This window comes from Lynx canadensis, chromosome D4 (assembly GCF_007474595.2).
Source record: "Lynx canadensis isolate LIC74 chromosome D4, mLynCan4.pri.v2, whole genome shotgun sequence".
NCBI lineage: Eukaryota > Metazoa > Chordata > Mammalia > Carnivora > Felidae > Lynx > Lynx canadensis.
This window is the reverse complement of record NC_044315.2, coordinates 93403196-93417676: the sequence shown is the minus strand read 5'-3', so window position 1 is coordinate 93417676 and position 14481 is coordinate 93403196. Positions and strand designations below refer to the sequence as shown.

The window sequence follows — 14481 nt, the reverse complement described above, 5'->3', positions numbered from 1 at the left end:
GCCGGGGGACAGGAGGCACCCCCCGAGAGAGGCAGGAGGAAGGGTCCTGCTGGCACCAGCCCTGCCCCAGCCCCACCCAGGCCTCCCCGAAGAGGTGGCCCCACCCTCCGGCGCCCCCAGGCCCTGGCTCCCGATGCTGGATGCAGTACAGCAAACTCATGGTGTCGAAAGGCCCATGGGAAAAGGGCGTGTGGGGGCAGGGGGCACCGCCCCTGGCGTGGGCACACCCTGAGGCTCCAGGGGCTGGTGGCTGCCACCTACCCACCCGCCCCTGGGAGCTGTGTCATTCAGGGCACTGGTCAGGCTCCTCCAGGAGGGGCCCGGGGGCGATCCCACGAGCACAGATCATGGACCCCTCCTCCCTGTGGCCCCGGAACGCCCCCTCCTACCCTCAGGCCCTGCTCTAGGCTCATCCTCCTCTTACAGGCCGCTCTGATTTGGGGAAGGGCTGTGACTGGCTGTGCACGTGTCCATGAGCACCTGTGCCCACCTGCCTGGGAACCAGTGGCCCCTCTCACTCTCCCTTGGGCCCTCCTTACCTCATCATGGGGACCCTGGGGTCCTTCACCCTGTCAGCCAGTGGCCATCATGAAGCAACCCTGGGGCAGCTGTGTTGGGAGGACAGGATGGGCCCCAGAAGCCCCTGCCCCCACCCCCAGTGTCACTGCAAGGTCAGCAGGGCCGAGCTGAGTGCCTTCCAAGAGCCATTGCACGTCCGAGACAAGGACCCCAAACGGAAGCAAAAGTGGCTTCCCTCCTGATCCCTTGTAGATGTGGTGCCCCGGGGGTGGGGGGGCGGGGTCAGGCAACAGGCATCGTCGAGAAACACGGACACTGAAACGGCTTGGCTGAGGGGCCCGCTGCCAGCCTCTTACCCTGACCCTTTGATGCTGAGCCCAGGGATGCCCAGGCCTGGTTGGGCCCTCGAGGCTCTGCGATTGGGGCGGACAGCCCAGGCGATGACAGAGGCCCACAGGGTCTCGTGAGCCAGAAGAGGCTGCCTAGGGCCCACTAGGATCCAGTGCCGTGCTGGGGGGCTCCCAGGAGGAGGTGTGCCCTGTCCTGCAAGGAGAGGAAGGGATGTGTGCTTTTGTCTCTGTGAAACCCCCTAGCCAGACCCAGAGCTGCAAGGAGCCTGAGGCTGGGGGTGGGAGGTGGGAGGTGGGCAGAGCCTCAGCCGGCCTCAGCACCCCCTCTGTCCCCAGGCCTGTAACTGTGACCAGTACCTGAAGGTCTCCAAGGACATGATGAAGCAGCTGGTGAGGCTCGGCAGCCGCCCGGAAGGCCCCAGCATCACAGGTATGTTGCCCCACGGGGTTAGGCGTGGGCTCTGTGGGCTCTGTGGACAGTGGCCCAGTTGTGGGGTTAAACTGCAGGGATGACCAGGGAGGTGCCGGCCAGGGGCCGGTGGAAAGACAGAGCCCACGCTGCGCAAAGGTTACAGGCCCAGGAGGCCAGGAAGCTGAGACACTCAGGGCCCCTCTGGGGTGGGGTCCCCCCCCTCTCCGGTCACCCTGCCCTTCACACAGAGTGCACACGCACACAGGCATGTGTGCCGGCACGCACCTGTTTGTACACACTTGTGCACACGTGTGCACGTGCACAGATGCACATTTGCCTGCACACTGGCACCTGCTAAGCAATCTGAAGGCGGACGATCCCGGACAGACAGAAAGGAGGGCAAACCCCAGATGTCACCCCCCTCAACCGTGGACCCAGCCTCAGTTTCCACCCTTGTAAAACCAGAAACTGGAAGGAGACTTTGAGGTCGCTGGCTGGGGCAGTGAGTGTGCCCTTCCATTCCTATCACCGGCTCCCCCCGCCCTCTAGAGAGAGGGGCACCAGAGGGAGCCTCGCAGCTCCTCCCCAGGCTCCGGGCTGCTCCTCAGCGGGGGGCCAGGATGGGATGGATAGGAGACTGTCTTGGTGCCCTCTCCAGGGGGGTCAGCCTGAGGTTAGGGTGCCTCTGAGATCCCTTTGCACAGCTCGCCGTGGCTCTCCCGGACGGTGACGTCCCCACGAGGGCGTTCTTGTTCTTCCGAAACCCCCTGAGGTTTGGGGCTGGAGCTCCTCAGGTGAGCCATCGTGATGGCCCGTGTCCAGCCCCCAGCAGCTCTCAGCTCTCCACAGTGTGGCCTTGACATGTTCAAGGCCCAGGAAGGGAGGAGCAGGGTACGAGCACTGCCCTCTGCTAGAGCCGCCCCGCCACTGGGCTCCCGGCTCCTCTGAGCCGCCAGCGCTCTGCCCAGAGGCCCACGCCTGTCCTGAGGTGGTGGGTGGCCCTCCTGCGGGCCTGCTGGCATCTCGTGGGCCTCCAGGTAAAGGCTGAGGCCAGACCGACTAGGGCGAGATAGGGAGACCAGATGGAGGTCATGGCCTCATTGCGTTGCGGGGCGGGGGGGGGTGGGGGGGGGGGAGTGCTCATCCATTCAGGCTCTGGCTAAAGTTAATCTGGAGCCATCTGTGGAGAGATGTTTGCCAAGCAAATTAGGGGTAGGACTCTTCCGCCTCCCGGCTAGGACTCCTCAGCCGTCACTGCCCTCACGCCTGCACTGGCCCCTCAGCAGCCCGAGGCCTGGCCACCTCCCTGGAGTCTCCTGTGCTCTTAGCGGAGGTAGGGACCCTCTTGCAGAGTCAGAAGGTCGCCCTGAGCTCCAGCAGGTCCCCTGGGCCCTGCTGCTATGAAACACAGGCCCTGGCAGTGGCTTATCTTCTCATCGCCACGAATGGGATGCCCCCGCCCCCACCGGCCCGTTCTCAGGCCCCCAGTGCCCTAATCGGCCAATCTCACGCCCAGAACTTGTTTCCCAAGGACCTTTGAGCCCCAAGAACATTCCAAGGTGTGAGTTCCCATGGGAGGGGATCAGGCTGGCACCAAAGCTCCTCAGCCCCCTACCCTTTGCCCTTTCTGCTAAGGGTGGGGGGAGAGGCTGGGCACTTGGAGGTGCATTGTGGGCACTGGGGCTGCCAGGACCCACCCTTAGGACAGTCCCTGATGTCCTCAATTGATTGCCAGGTGATGAGGCCACCCAGAGCGAGGACATAGAGGAAGCAGGTGAGCCCTGGGACCACCCACTGACAGGGTTTGTTCCTGGCCCAGGAGAGGGGACTGCCCTGAGAGGATGGGCCCGTGCCCTAGGCGAGGGGTAGCGGGCAGGGCCAGTGGGGAGAGAGGGCCAGGGGTCCGTGGGTAAGATGAGGCAGAGCGTTGGGGGACCAGGCAGTGTAGGGCAGAGGCACCGGAAAGAACAGGGTGGAGGCGAGACCATCCCCCCAGCCCCTCCCACCCCACCCCACCATAAGGCTGAGAGCTCAGAGTGGCCGCCCACCCCCCGCCTTTCCAGGCTCGGCCCCAGAGGAGGCCCCCGGGGGCTGTACCTACGACCCACCTTGCCGCTGGCTGGAGGCCGCAGACCTGCGGGCTGGTGCGCCTGCCACACTGGCCAGTGGCACCCGGCTGCAGCTGGCAGGCGTCCCGGAGGGCGTGCTGCGGCGGCCGGGGCTACGCCATTTCTACTGCTGCTCTGGCTGTGGCAAGGTCTTCTGGGAGGGCTCCCACCTGTGCCGCGTCACCTCGCAATTCAGCCGGATCCTGAGCAGCGCCTCCAGCTCCTGGAAGCAGAGCTGAGCCCCCAGGCCCACGGGCCCGCCCGCCGCCAGCAACACAGTAATAAAAGTCCTGAGCTGCACGGGCCTGTGGCCGTGGGCTCACTGCACACACCTGGGCCTGGCCCTAGGTGCACCTGTGGCCGTGGACTCATTGCATGCACCTGGGCGCCAGCCCCAGGTGCAGAGCTAGGACCAGGGTGGGAGGGATGAAAGTTCTTGCACAAGGTCAGGACGCTCGGACCCTGAGCCGAGAACCGCCTGATACTCGGGAATGAGGCCGACGGAAAGTGGGAAGGACACGCCTGGCAGAGGAAATGGCCTTCACAAAGGCCCGGGGCTGGGACCCAAGCGGCTCCCGTCAGTGGGGCGGGGGGAGGCGGGGGCACACAGGCCCCCCACGCACTGGGGGCCCACTCCCTTTGCTGCGTGGGTAAATGCCACCCCCCTCTGCCCCACCTTCCTGGGCTCCTCAGACCTTCGGGGAGGCCTCCAGTTCCAGGGAGTGTAGATGGTGGGACCCCGCAGGGCCAGGGCCCTTTAGGCCAGATGTGGCGGGGGTGGGGGTGGGGGTGGGGGTGGGGGGCTTCCTGGGGAACAGGGCCCAGCCCTCTGTGGTGCAAGAGGCAGGGCGGCCACCCTCTAGGAGGGCATCCATTGTGTCTGGAGGGCCATGCCTGGAGGGGAGGCCCACCTCTGCATCTGCTGCCCTCGCCGCCTCACCGGCCGGAGTGTGACCCCACATGGCTTCTTCCCCCCGCCCCAACCCGGTCGAGGTGGCCTCCTCTCATGAAACAGAGTGGCAGCCGAAGCCACAAGGGGGCCCTGCACATGAGAGCGTCCACCCTCACAACTGCCGGAAACAGCCACTGCTCCACCTACTCTCTGGGAAACTGAGGCGCAGGCGCCCGTTGCCGGCACCCGAGGGCCCCGGGCACCGGTGCCAGGTGGGCGGGGAGAGGGGCCTAGACTGCATCTTGCCCTGGCCGCCTCCTCCTGGCTCACTCCCTAGGAATGTGCCCCCCCCCCCACCCCCCACATCCCTTTCCTGTCCTTCCTGCCTTGAGCGGAAACCAGCTCAGATTTGGCCCGGGAACCCAGGCGGAAGCCTCAGGGCCGGGGAGCCCGGGGGGGCGGGGCGGGGCTGCCGCCTCTGCCCAGAGCGGGTGCACCTGCAGGCCCAGGTGTGACGGCCTCAGGTACCAGGTGGGTGCTGGCAGTGCCAGGCCTACCTCTGCCCCCGCCTGGGCTGGGGGTCAGGCCCAAGAGTATGAGGCTGGGGGCTCATGCTGAACGCCATGCACCCATCCTGCCACACTGCCCATCATTTCCTTTCCCTGAAAACGCCCACCTCGTGCCAGGCGCTGGCCCACCCGGCCCCGCAGCAACCTTGGGGCCAGCCGGACCAGATGCTACCGCACAGATGGAGGGAGGGACTCGGAGACTCAGGACAGGACCGGGCTGAGCAGGGGCACCGTGTCAGGGCCAAGCGTGCAACCCTGGCTGCCCCCACCCTTCGGTCACTGCTGAGCCCGAGGGCCACGTGGGGCTGTGGGGGCGAGCGGACACCCCACCAGGGCTCGGGACCTTCTGTGATCGGGGTGCTGCTTCCGAGAGCCAGACCACTGGCCCGCGTCCTGTCCTGGGAGGCAGCCCTGACCACGCTCCTCCCCTAGCAAGGTCAGGAGGAAACCGCCAGGGGTGCCGGCCCCACTGCCCAACCCAGCTGCTTCCTGAAGACTCTGGAGACTCTGTTCTGACCCAAGGCCCTGGTGGTGGTTGCAGCTGGTCCTCAACACAAGGAGGCCAGAGCCAGGGACCAGCACGGGGGAGACAGGAGACCACGTGTCCTTCCTGTCCCTCCAGGCAGGCCCGGCCCCAGCACCCCACTGCCCCGCGCACCCTCTAGAGGGAGAAGAGGGCGACTGCGTGGGGCCTCTTTCCCAGTGTGCCCCTCACAGCTACACGCGTACCGTCCAGCCTGCCTTCCCACCTCCCCACCCCTCTGCTGCCCAGACTGGCCGTGTCCCCCCGGAAACCCTCCCAGGCTCACGTACTCGCTGCCAGCCCAGCCCAGCCCCACGGCAACCCCATCCTAGGCCCCAGCCCCTGACCCCTGGTCCTGAGCCATCAGGAGGTCAGCCCAAAAAGCCTTCTGAGGCCCCAGGACTGCCTCAGGCCCCCTCCCAGGCTAGGGGTCAGGCACCACGCCGACAGGGTGGGCTACGGCCCTAGTGCCAGGCCGTGCCCTAAGCGGCCGCGCAGTGATTGTCTGCCACAGTTCCTGCCCCGGGCGTCCTTCCTCCGCTCTGGCCGAGGGCTGAGTGTTTGTTATTTGATCTCTATCCTCTCTCGGCCCTTCTACCAGGTGTCTGGGCTGCTGGGAAGAAACACTCTCCTCTTTCCCACGCTCCCCGACACATTTTAATGAATTAGCTGGAAGCCCCGCCCCCACTGCCCGCCTGCCTGCTCACCCTCCCTCCCCCGCCTAGTGCCTTTAAGGTGGCCGCAGGCCTTGGCCCAGCTCTGGCCAGCCGCCTCTTCTGCGCTGTCCTCCCCAGGCCGCTCCACCCAGACCTTCCCAGCCCATATCCCAGAATGCTCCCCAGGCCGCTCCACCCCTGCCCACATTGTTCCCCCCCCCCAACACCCACTGCTGTGAGCCTCTAAAGGAAGGGGGTCCCCAGAGAAAGAAGGGGGCCCTCTCCAACTCTGGCCTCCACCCACCACGGCCCTTCAGGGTGGCACTCCTGGGCCAGCATCCTTGGAGCCAATGGGGAGAAGGACGGGGTCCTGCCGCATGGTCAGGGTCGAGTCTGTCCCCCCAGACCCCAGGTCAGGGGTTTCTCACTCAGAGCCAGTGAACTGCTTATCTATACAACACCACCAAGAAACCCCACCCACACCGGAGAGGGGCTTCTCTGGGCCGCAGGGCGGGGCCTGGCTTCCCCATTCCCTCCAAGGCATTTGGAACAAATGTCCTCCTTTTGGACCATTCCTTCAGCAAACACCGAAGAAGAGCTTACTGGGAGCCAGTGCCCTGCAAGCCCCTCTTCCCCTCCTGTCCTCAAATGGGGCAACTCCCAGGGTGTGGACCACAGCGGCTCAGACCAGAAATACCCTCCCAGCCACGGCACGGCCACGGGAATCCCATCGGCTCCCCAGAGATAGTGTGACTGTCACCCGAACCCCACAGTGGCAGACCTGGCTACACCTGTCTGACCCTCACGCGGAGCCCTGGGTGGGGCAGGAGGCAACATCAGGCTAGACTCCTGTGGCCGCTCTGTCCCTGCGGGGGGCACCCAAGCCACCGATTTCATGCCCCATGGTGGTGGCCGTGCATTCCCACACTGAGCTCACAGGGCCCCTTTGTCTGCCCACCCCAAAGCCTGCGCGGGTGTCAAAGGGACATTTCACCCCCGGGCTCTGCTCCCGGGCCCTACAGGGTCTCCAGATGCCCTTCTTCAGGTCAGGGGACCTGAACCCACCTGCGCTGGGGCCTATGAACCCCCCACCTTCTGGGGATAGCCCTGGGCACTGTCCAGAGGTAAATACAGGCCCCAGGGGACAGGGCCTATGCCCTCTTCCCTGATGCTGGGAAGATGCAGGGAAGGGGGTGCTGGAGGTGGTCAGGGCCCCGCCCTCGAGGGGTTCACAGTCCAGCAGGCTCCCTTACTGGGCCCAGGGACCCCATCTGGCAAGATGAGTGGGGCAAGGGAGGGGCTGTTGACACCGGCACCCCACCCCCACCCCCACCAGGTCACAACCTCAGCTGAACCTAGCACGGGGCCTGGTTCAGGACTCCCGCCTCAGGCCAGGGCTTACCCACCTACACTGTGGGGAGCTCCTGGCGGGAGCAAGACTGAGCAGAAGAGCTGGACCACCAGCCTCGGGAAGACCAGAGGGAGGGACTCGGGGAGCTCTGGCTGCCAGGAGGGCCCCGAGAGAGTCCACAACGGTCAGGTCTGAGGGCAGCTGGCCAGAGGCAGCCAGCCCTGGGGTGGCCTTACCCAGTTTTTCCTGTGATTCTGCTGTGACTCGTTCCAGAGCACAGAGCGAGATGGGGGGCACACACCTACCCACATGTGTCTCCAAACATGGGGCACACCAGGCAGGTGCCCACGGGAGCCCATCCCCAAACAAGGCCTGACGGGGGGGGGACTCCCGGGCTGAGGCCCAGGGCCGCCTCCTCGGGAATTTCCAGCCCGCTTCTGAAGGAATTGAAGTTCCTGTGTGCTGCCCTGCTGCCCTGGGCCTCCTGCTCCGAGAGTCATTCCTGCTCGATTTCCAGCCACCAGAGCCCAGCTATAAACTGTAAAATCCTAGTGAGGAAATCTGGCGGGAGTATTAGAATGTCAATAAAAAATGGGTTTACAGATTGGAAATGAGTCATTTCTGGGCTTTCTTTCGGTCCTTGGTGCCCTACCTGGGGCTGCTCACCTGGCGAGGCCTTGCCTGTCCCTAGTCGTGCTGATGGAGGTGGCCCAGGAGAGGGAAGCAGGCCCTGAGGTCCGGCCGACTGACCTCCCCGCCTTGGAGGGGCTTCTGAGCACCTCCAGCCCCCAGTTTCCTCCTGTAAAGACCCTGCTTCCTCAGGGTGGGACCTCAGGGTTTGGCTCCTCACGCTTGTCAGGTTGGGGGCAAAACACGGGGTGACCCAGGCCGCCAGAGGAGCAGCCCTCGTTCAGGAAAGACCGCGTGGCCCAGGTCACACGCCCGAGCTGTTCGTGGACTCGTCACCCGCGTGGACTTCGTGTCCTGGGGGCCAGGCTGAGCCAGTCTTGTCGCTGCGCACCCAGCCCGCGAGGAACGCAGAGGGTCTGCGGCCCGCGCTCCGGAAGCGCGGAGTGAGACCCGGGCTCTCTACCCGGGCCTCCCGGGTCTGAAATGTCAGCGAACCCCCACCACGGGTAGGCCGCCCTTCGGTGCACCTCGGGGTTGCGCTCGGCCGGGGATCGGGCCTGGGTCTGTCCGCGGAGGGAGCTTGGAATTCCCCGAGTGGCAGAAAGGGGAGTAGGCGGGACGACCGCGGAGATGCGGAGAGCCCGGGGGTGCGGAGAGCAAGGACCCCCCGCTACGGCCACCTGGCCCCCTGCCGGCGACCAGCGCCCCCTGCCGCGAAGCGCGCTGCCGCCCAGGCACGCCCCGCCCCCGCCCCGCCCCCACGTGGGCGCCGCCCAATCATCCGGTCGCCGGCGCGCGCGTCACGGGCGCCCTATTGTTATGCAAATATAAAGGGAGTAAAAGGCGCCCCGGCGCGGCGGGCGGGCGGGCGAGTGTAGCTGCGCGTGGGGAGGCGCGTGGGACCCGCGTGGGAGCCGCAGCGAGCAGGGACCCGGAACGCGCGGCGCCGCCGCCGGGCCCGCCGGCCCCCGCGAGCGCAGTGCCCGCCCCCGTCGCCCGCTCGCCCGGGCGCGGCTGGATGCGGCGGGGGCCCCGCGGCGGCGGCCCCCGGCCCCCAGAGCCCGGAACGCCCAGGGGCGGCGTGCGGGGCCCGGGGGCGCCGCGCCCTCCATGCGCCGAGGCGCGCCCCGAGACAGCCGGGGGCCCGCGCCGCAGCCGCCGCCGCCGCCGCCCGCGCTGAGCCCCGGCGCGGCCCGCGGCCCGCGCCCGGAGGCAGCATGAGCCAGGCCGAGCTGTCCACCTGCTCGGCGCCGCAGACGCAGCGCATCTTCCAGGAGGCCGTGCGCAAGGGCAACACGCAGGAGCTGCAGTCGCTGCTGCAGAACATGACCAACTGCGAGTTCAACGTGAACTCGTTCGGGCCTGAGGGCCAGACGGCGCTGCACCAGTCGGTCATCGACGGCAACCTGGAGCTCGTGAAGCTGCTGGTCAAGTTCGGCGCCGACATCCGCCTGGCCAACCGCGACGGCTGGAGCGCGCTGCACATCGCCGCGTTCGGCGGCCACCAGGACATCGTGCTCTATCTCATCACCAAGGCCAAGTACGCGGGCAGCGGCCGGTGATGCCCGCCCGGACCCGGACGCGGGCCTCGAGCGTGTCGTCTGCTGTACCTTCCCGCCAACTACCTCGGTGCGCACCGGGCCCCCGGGCCCCGCGGCCACAACGAGTCTGGCGCGCGCGTCCGCGCCCACGGGGGCCGCGCGGCGCCCGCTGCCAGGGGTCGACGCCCCCGCGCGGCCGCCCGGACCCGGGCCGAGGGCTTCCCACGGCCCCCGCCCTCCGCCTCGGGGGGGGGGGGGGGGGGGAAGGTGGGGGCGGGGCGCGGGCTGCAGCCCCTTTGAAATTTGAGTCTCGCTACCAGCAAGTTTGGAGTCCCGAGACACCGGATCCTCCGGTCAAAATGTTTTCTCCCGAAGGTGGAAGGCGGGCGGCGGGACGCCGGGCTCGGGGCGCTCCGCCGCCCGCAGGACCCGCGGCCGAAGCCCGCAGTCGCCCAGGGGCCACGGCGGGGCGTTTCCGGCCCGGACGCGCGACGGTGGAGACGCTCCGCTGTTCTTAGGGTTCTAAACTATTTATCATGTGTGTGTATATTTGTGGGTGAAGTTTGTGCGCCTGAATTTTTTTGTTTGGAAAATATTGTGCGTGGTCAATGTGGTTATAGGGGGGAAGATACTTTTTTTTTTTTCTTAGTCTTAAAACTAAAAACTTGAGTCTGTCATTTCTTGGTTGCACTGAAAACACCGCCCAGCCTGATGGTTTTCCCGTGCAGGTCCCTCTCCCTGCTTCTCACTCTCTCCCCTCCTCCTCCTCCCCCCCACCCCCGTACCCCCTCTCCTCTCCCTCCTGACACACAGGCACACAATTTTGGGAAGCCCCGGGGCTCCCTCTCCCCTCTCCCGTGAGAGAGGCCACCATCCCCCGAACCTGCTGGCTTTGCGAAGTTTCCTCGGGAGCACGGGTGCTCGGGTGTGGCGGTGATGGGGGCGGGAGGGGTCCTACCTTTTCTAGTGAGTTCTATTATAGTTAGTAGGTCGCACACTTTTTTAAAAAAGTAAATGGATTTGCCACATTTGAATGTCATAACATTTATGACAGAATATAAAATATTAACATATTTTAAGCCAAGTTTTAGGTGTATGTTTTGAATCTTGGTTATAAACCCAATTTTAAAGGGCGTTGTATCCAGCGTTGTGAAGGCAACAGTGTACCCATATTTATATTTTTATAAAATACCTATAAGACTGTGAATCTCTTGTGCTAATTGCTGAGTAAGTTGAAGGACTGTTTGGCCCCTTCTTCAGTCTCCCGGAGCTTCAAGGACCCGATTCGAATCCAAAAACCCTGTCATGGGGGGAGGGGCCGCGCGGGGACCTGGGCTGGAGGCGGTGCTTCCGCGTCACTTTCGGTCCCGAAAGGCGCCCTTCCTGGTCTCCGAGGTTCCTATTTTCTATGCAACCCCACACCCCTTGTTGTTTTGATCCTGAGAAATAAAAGGGAGGCTGAATTATTCAAATTTAAATGAGGCTTCCCCTGGGTAGAAGTGCCGCTGACCCTCCGTGCAGAAATGGGGAGCGCTTGAGGACACAGGTGGGTGGAGGCCCTTTGCGCGCGGCCGGTCACACTCGGGCGTCATCTGGGGCTTTTTATAAAACCTTGTGTGAGCAGAATATATTGATAATGTCAGTGAAACAAGCAGACATTGAAACTGAGGCACAGATTACTCCAAAAGGAGTTTTTCTGTATATTTTTTCTAGATGCAAATACCTTTTTAATTATGTTAATTAATGTTAAGACTTTCTAGGCTTATATGGAAGCTGTGTGTGGGTCCTGGTATGATCACTTCTAACTGGATAAAGTCTGCAGCACATTCCTGAGTGTACGATATAGACTTGTAGCCCAGCATGAAAAATTTATGAATAAATTTTTCATTGATTTTTTTTATTAAAAAGAAAAGTTTGTTGGTTTTTCTTAGTCTTGGCACCCAGGAGGAGGGTCAGGCTGCAACCTGCTAGTTGTGGGTGCCATCTACACAAAGCTTGGCTTGTTTTCACCTGAAGACAGCCTGGTGAACTGGTCGGCCGCAAACCGGGACTTAGGTGCCAGGGGTGGACCCTCTTCCGCCGGGGGGGGGGGGGGGGGGGGGGGACCTAGGCCACCCTGAGTGCACCCAGAACCAGCCCTCAAACCTTTTCCTCTGCTCCCTGGCCTTTTGCATGGAAGGTTCTCGAAGCTCTTCCCAACCCCTAGCCAGCCTGACGTGCCACAGGTCCTGGGAAGGACCAGGCCCCACTCCTGCCCACCACCACCTTCTTTCGCTGTGGGCTCATGCTGGACCACCTGCTGCGCAGAACGGGTATTTTTTTTAATTTGCGGGAACACCATAGTTGCTCTCTCCTGACAAGTAAAAGGCCAGTTTCTCCTCTCCGTCCCCTGGTGGCATCTGGGAGCTGAGCTGGGGAAGCCCCTGGAGCCGGCCGGTCCTCGAAGAGCGCAGACCCCAAGTTGGACTTGGTGTCAGCCAGCGTCCCTGTGTGCGTGAGGAGAGCTCAGAGCAGGGTGTCTGCTGCTGGGACCCACTAGAGGAGCAGAGACTCTTGGCACATCCCCGAGCTGCCCTCGGGGCCCTGGGGCCTTACGGGAAAGGGGGGAGGGACACCAGGGCAAGAGGAGCCTGCCAGGAGAAGGGGGAGCCGGCAGCTCAAGACTTCCAAGGTGACAGCGTTTTCTCGGAGCTTCCAGACCCCTCTACGGCAGCCCAAGGGCTCGGGCTTCCTGTGGGCAGGTGGGCGCAGCTCCGCTCGTCCCGCCCCACAGACACACTGCCCTGTCCAAACTGGACGCTTTGGGGGCTGCGCCTTCCGTGTTCCTACTTCGCACACCCTGCCCTGCTGGACCCTTGAGGGTTTCCTGAGCTCGTTTTTCTGTTGATTAAATCGGGCTTTACCTTCCCCTCAGCCAAGAGACCAGGGCCGGCTCTACCCTCGGGCACCCGCAGAGGTGAGTGGAATACTTGTTGCCAGTGAGCTCCCAGGGGAGGCGGTGTCCACTGGGCTGGCGAGCACGCGGGGCTGCGGACGCCAGCTGGGGCTGCCAGGCCTCGAAAGGGAGAGTTGCTACAAGAGCTCGGGCTTCGGTTGGGGTGTCTGGACCGTGAAGCCAGGCCCTGGGCGCTCCCTGGGTGGCATGAGGGACCGTATCTCCATTCCCCACGGCAGAGGGAGGAAGCTGGCTTAGAACTAGCAAGTGATGCTTGTTCCTGGCCTAGGCCGCTGGGGAGGGGTCTGCTTCCCAGTGAGCCGCTGTCCCTGCAACCCCCTTAAGGCCCCACAGCGGAGAGGCCCACTGGCCGGTGGAGCGTGGGCACCGGGGCACTTCCCGGGCACCCGCCGGCGGCTGTCTGCGGCTCCCTTAAGTCCTCCCTTGGAGAGACACCTTTGAGAAAGACTTCGCGCTGCTCACAGGAACGGTTGTCTCTCCAGCAAGGACAAAAAAGGAGGCCAGGCCCTGCTCAGCACCACAGCTGTGGGGGAGGCCTGCTGGGGTTCGGCTGCCTCTTTCCCTAGGTGCCCGCCGCCCCACTGCCTGGACCCTGGCTGTTGGTGAGGGCTCTCATGGGCATTCCATGGCCCTTTCGCTGGGCAGAGCCCTAGGAAGCAGACCCCGAGCTACAGTTCTCCTTCTGCTGTCCGAGGTCAGAGCTGTGAACAAACCAGCAAACGGAGCAGTGCCGGCTCGTTCTCCAGGACCTCTGTGCTCAGGAACTGGCAGTAACTGCCGTGGGTGGGCCAATGGTGTCACCTGGGAGTCCCCCTCCGCCCCCAGCGGGCCTTCAAGGGTGGAAGCATCCTCTCAAGTGTCTTTGTGGCCAGGATGGGAACGAAGTCAGAGCTGACCTCTCCGCCTGGCCTCCAGGATTCTGCAGGTATGCACGTGGAGACCAAGCGAGGGGCCCAGCCAGGACCACCCAGGACACCCAAGGTGGAGGAGTCCGGGGGCAGGGCCTGCCCCACTCTCCCAGCCAGGAGTGATGGCGGCTCCAGTCCAACTGTCTGTCTCCCTGACCTGCCCCCAGCCAGACACAGGAAGTGTTTACTGTTGGAATGGATGCCAGAGACAGACCAGGAAATGCAGGAAAATGGTCAGCCAGAAAGAGTGAAGTCTAAAGTCAACAGGCGTGGGAGCCAGGACAGAGCCTGCCAGAGGAGGGAGGGCAGGATCTGGAGGCCAGACCAAGGGCCAAGGGCCAGGGAGGGGGGTTAGGAGAAGGAGAAGGGGCTGCCCTCGGTGTCCCCCAAACGTCTCCCAGCTCAGCGAAGGGTGGCACAGGACCGGTATGACACAGGGGCCCGGCAGCTGGCTTGGCCAAGTGCCTCCCAGCGCCTCACAGGAGCCTGCCTAGAAGAGGCGGTGTCCACCTGGAAGCTGTTGGAAGAGCAGGGGTGCCAGGCACAGGGGGCAGCTGGGGAACAAAGCCTGAGGCCGGGGTGTGAGGGCGTGGAGGCCAGGGGGCCCTGGGAGGTCTGGGAACCTCCCAGACAGTTCCTCCCGAGGCCTCCTCCTGGGGCTCGGGGTCTCTGGAGGCCGCCCTCCCCCCCCTCCCCCTGCACGCTCCGCCTCTGGGGCCTGGGCTCCCCGCCCCCCTTCAACACTCCCTCCCCTCCGTCGGGCTCATTCTTCTGCTTGGCTGTATGTCGGCCGTCCCTCTGCGCGTCTGTCTGTCTTTCTTCTCTTGCCCCCTCCGAAGCTGTGGCCCCCATTCATTCTCAAGGCCTCTGCCCTTTCCTCCGAGCGGGTCCCCGCTCGGCGAGCAGCTGCTATGCTAATGAGGGCGGAGGGAGGTGGGGGACCGGCGGGCAAGGGGAGGCTGGGGGGCCCGGGAGGTGGGGGCGGGTGGGGGGGGCAGCAGAAGCTCAAGAGGCGCCAGTGGGGGAGTCCCGCTGGATGGCGCAGCTGGGGGGCGGGCTGGGGGGG

At 64.4% G+C, this 14481-nt stretch overlaps 2 protein-coding genes across 4 annotated transcripts in view; both read left to right on the top strand.

The window, feature by feature from the left end:
* The window catches only part of EXD3 (exonuclease 3'-5' domain containing 3), an 84340-nt gene extending 76353 nt beyond the window's left edge, over positions 1-7987 (top strand). For all 3 annotated transcript variants that reach the window (XM_032595488.1, XM_030293380.2, XM_032595489.1), the window contains 3 exons: positions 1206-1299; positions 3017-3055; positions 3345-7987. In XM_032595488.1, the coding sequence (XP_032451379.1) occupies positions 1206-1299; positions 3017-3055; positions 3345-3628 (417 nt within the window). In that variant the 3' untranslated portion in view covers positions 3629-7987. The remainder of the gene's footprint in view (positions 1-1205; positions 1300-3016; positions 3056-3344) is intronic.
* A 1223-nt stretch (positions 7988-9210) lies between these two features.
* On the top strand, positions 9211-9690 carry LOC115499466 (NOTCH regulated ankyrin repeat protein). The gene has a single exon (XM_030293391.1). The coding sequence runs from the start codon at positions 9228-9230 to the stop codon at positions 9570-9572; it is 345 nt and encodes a 114-aa protein (XP_030149251.1). The 5' UTR covers positions 9211-9227; the 3' UTR covers positions 9573-9690.
* The last annotated feature ends 4791 nt before the right edge of the window (positions 9691-14481 follow it).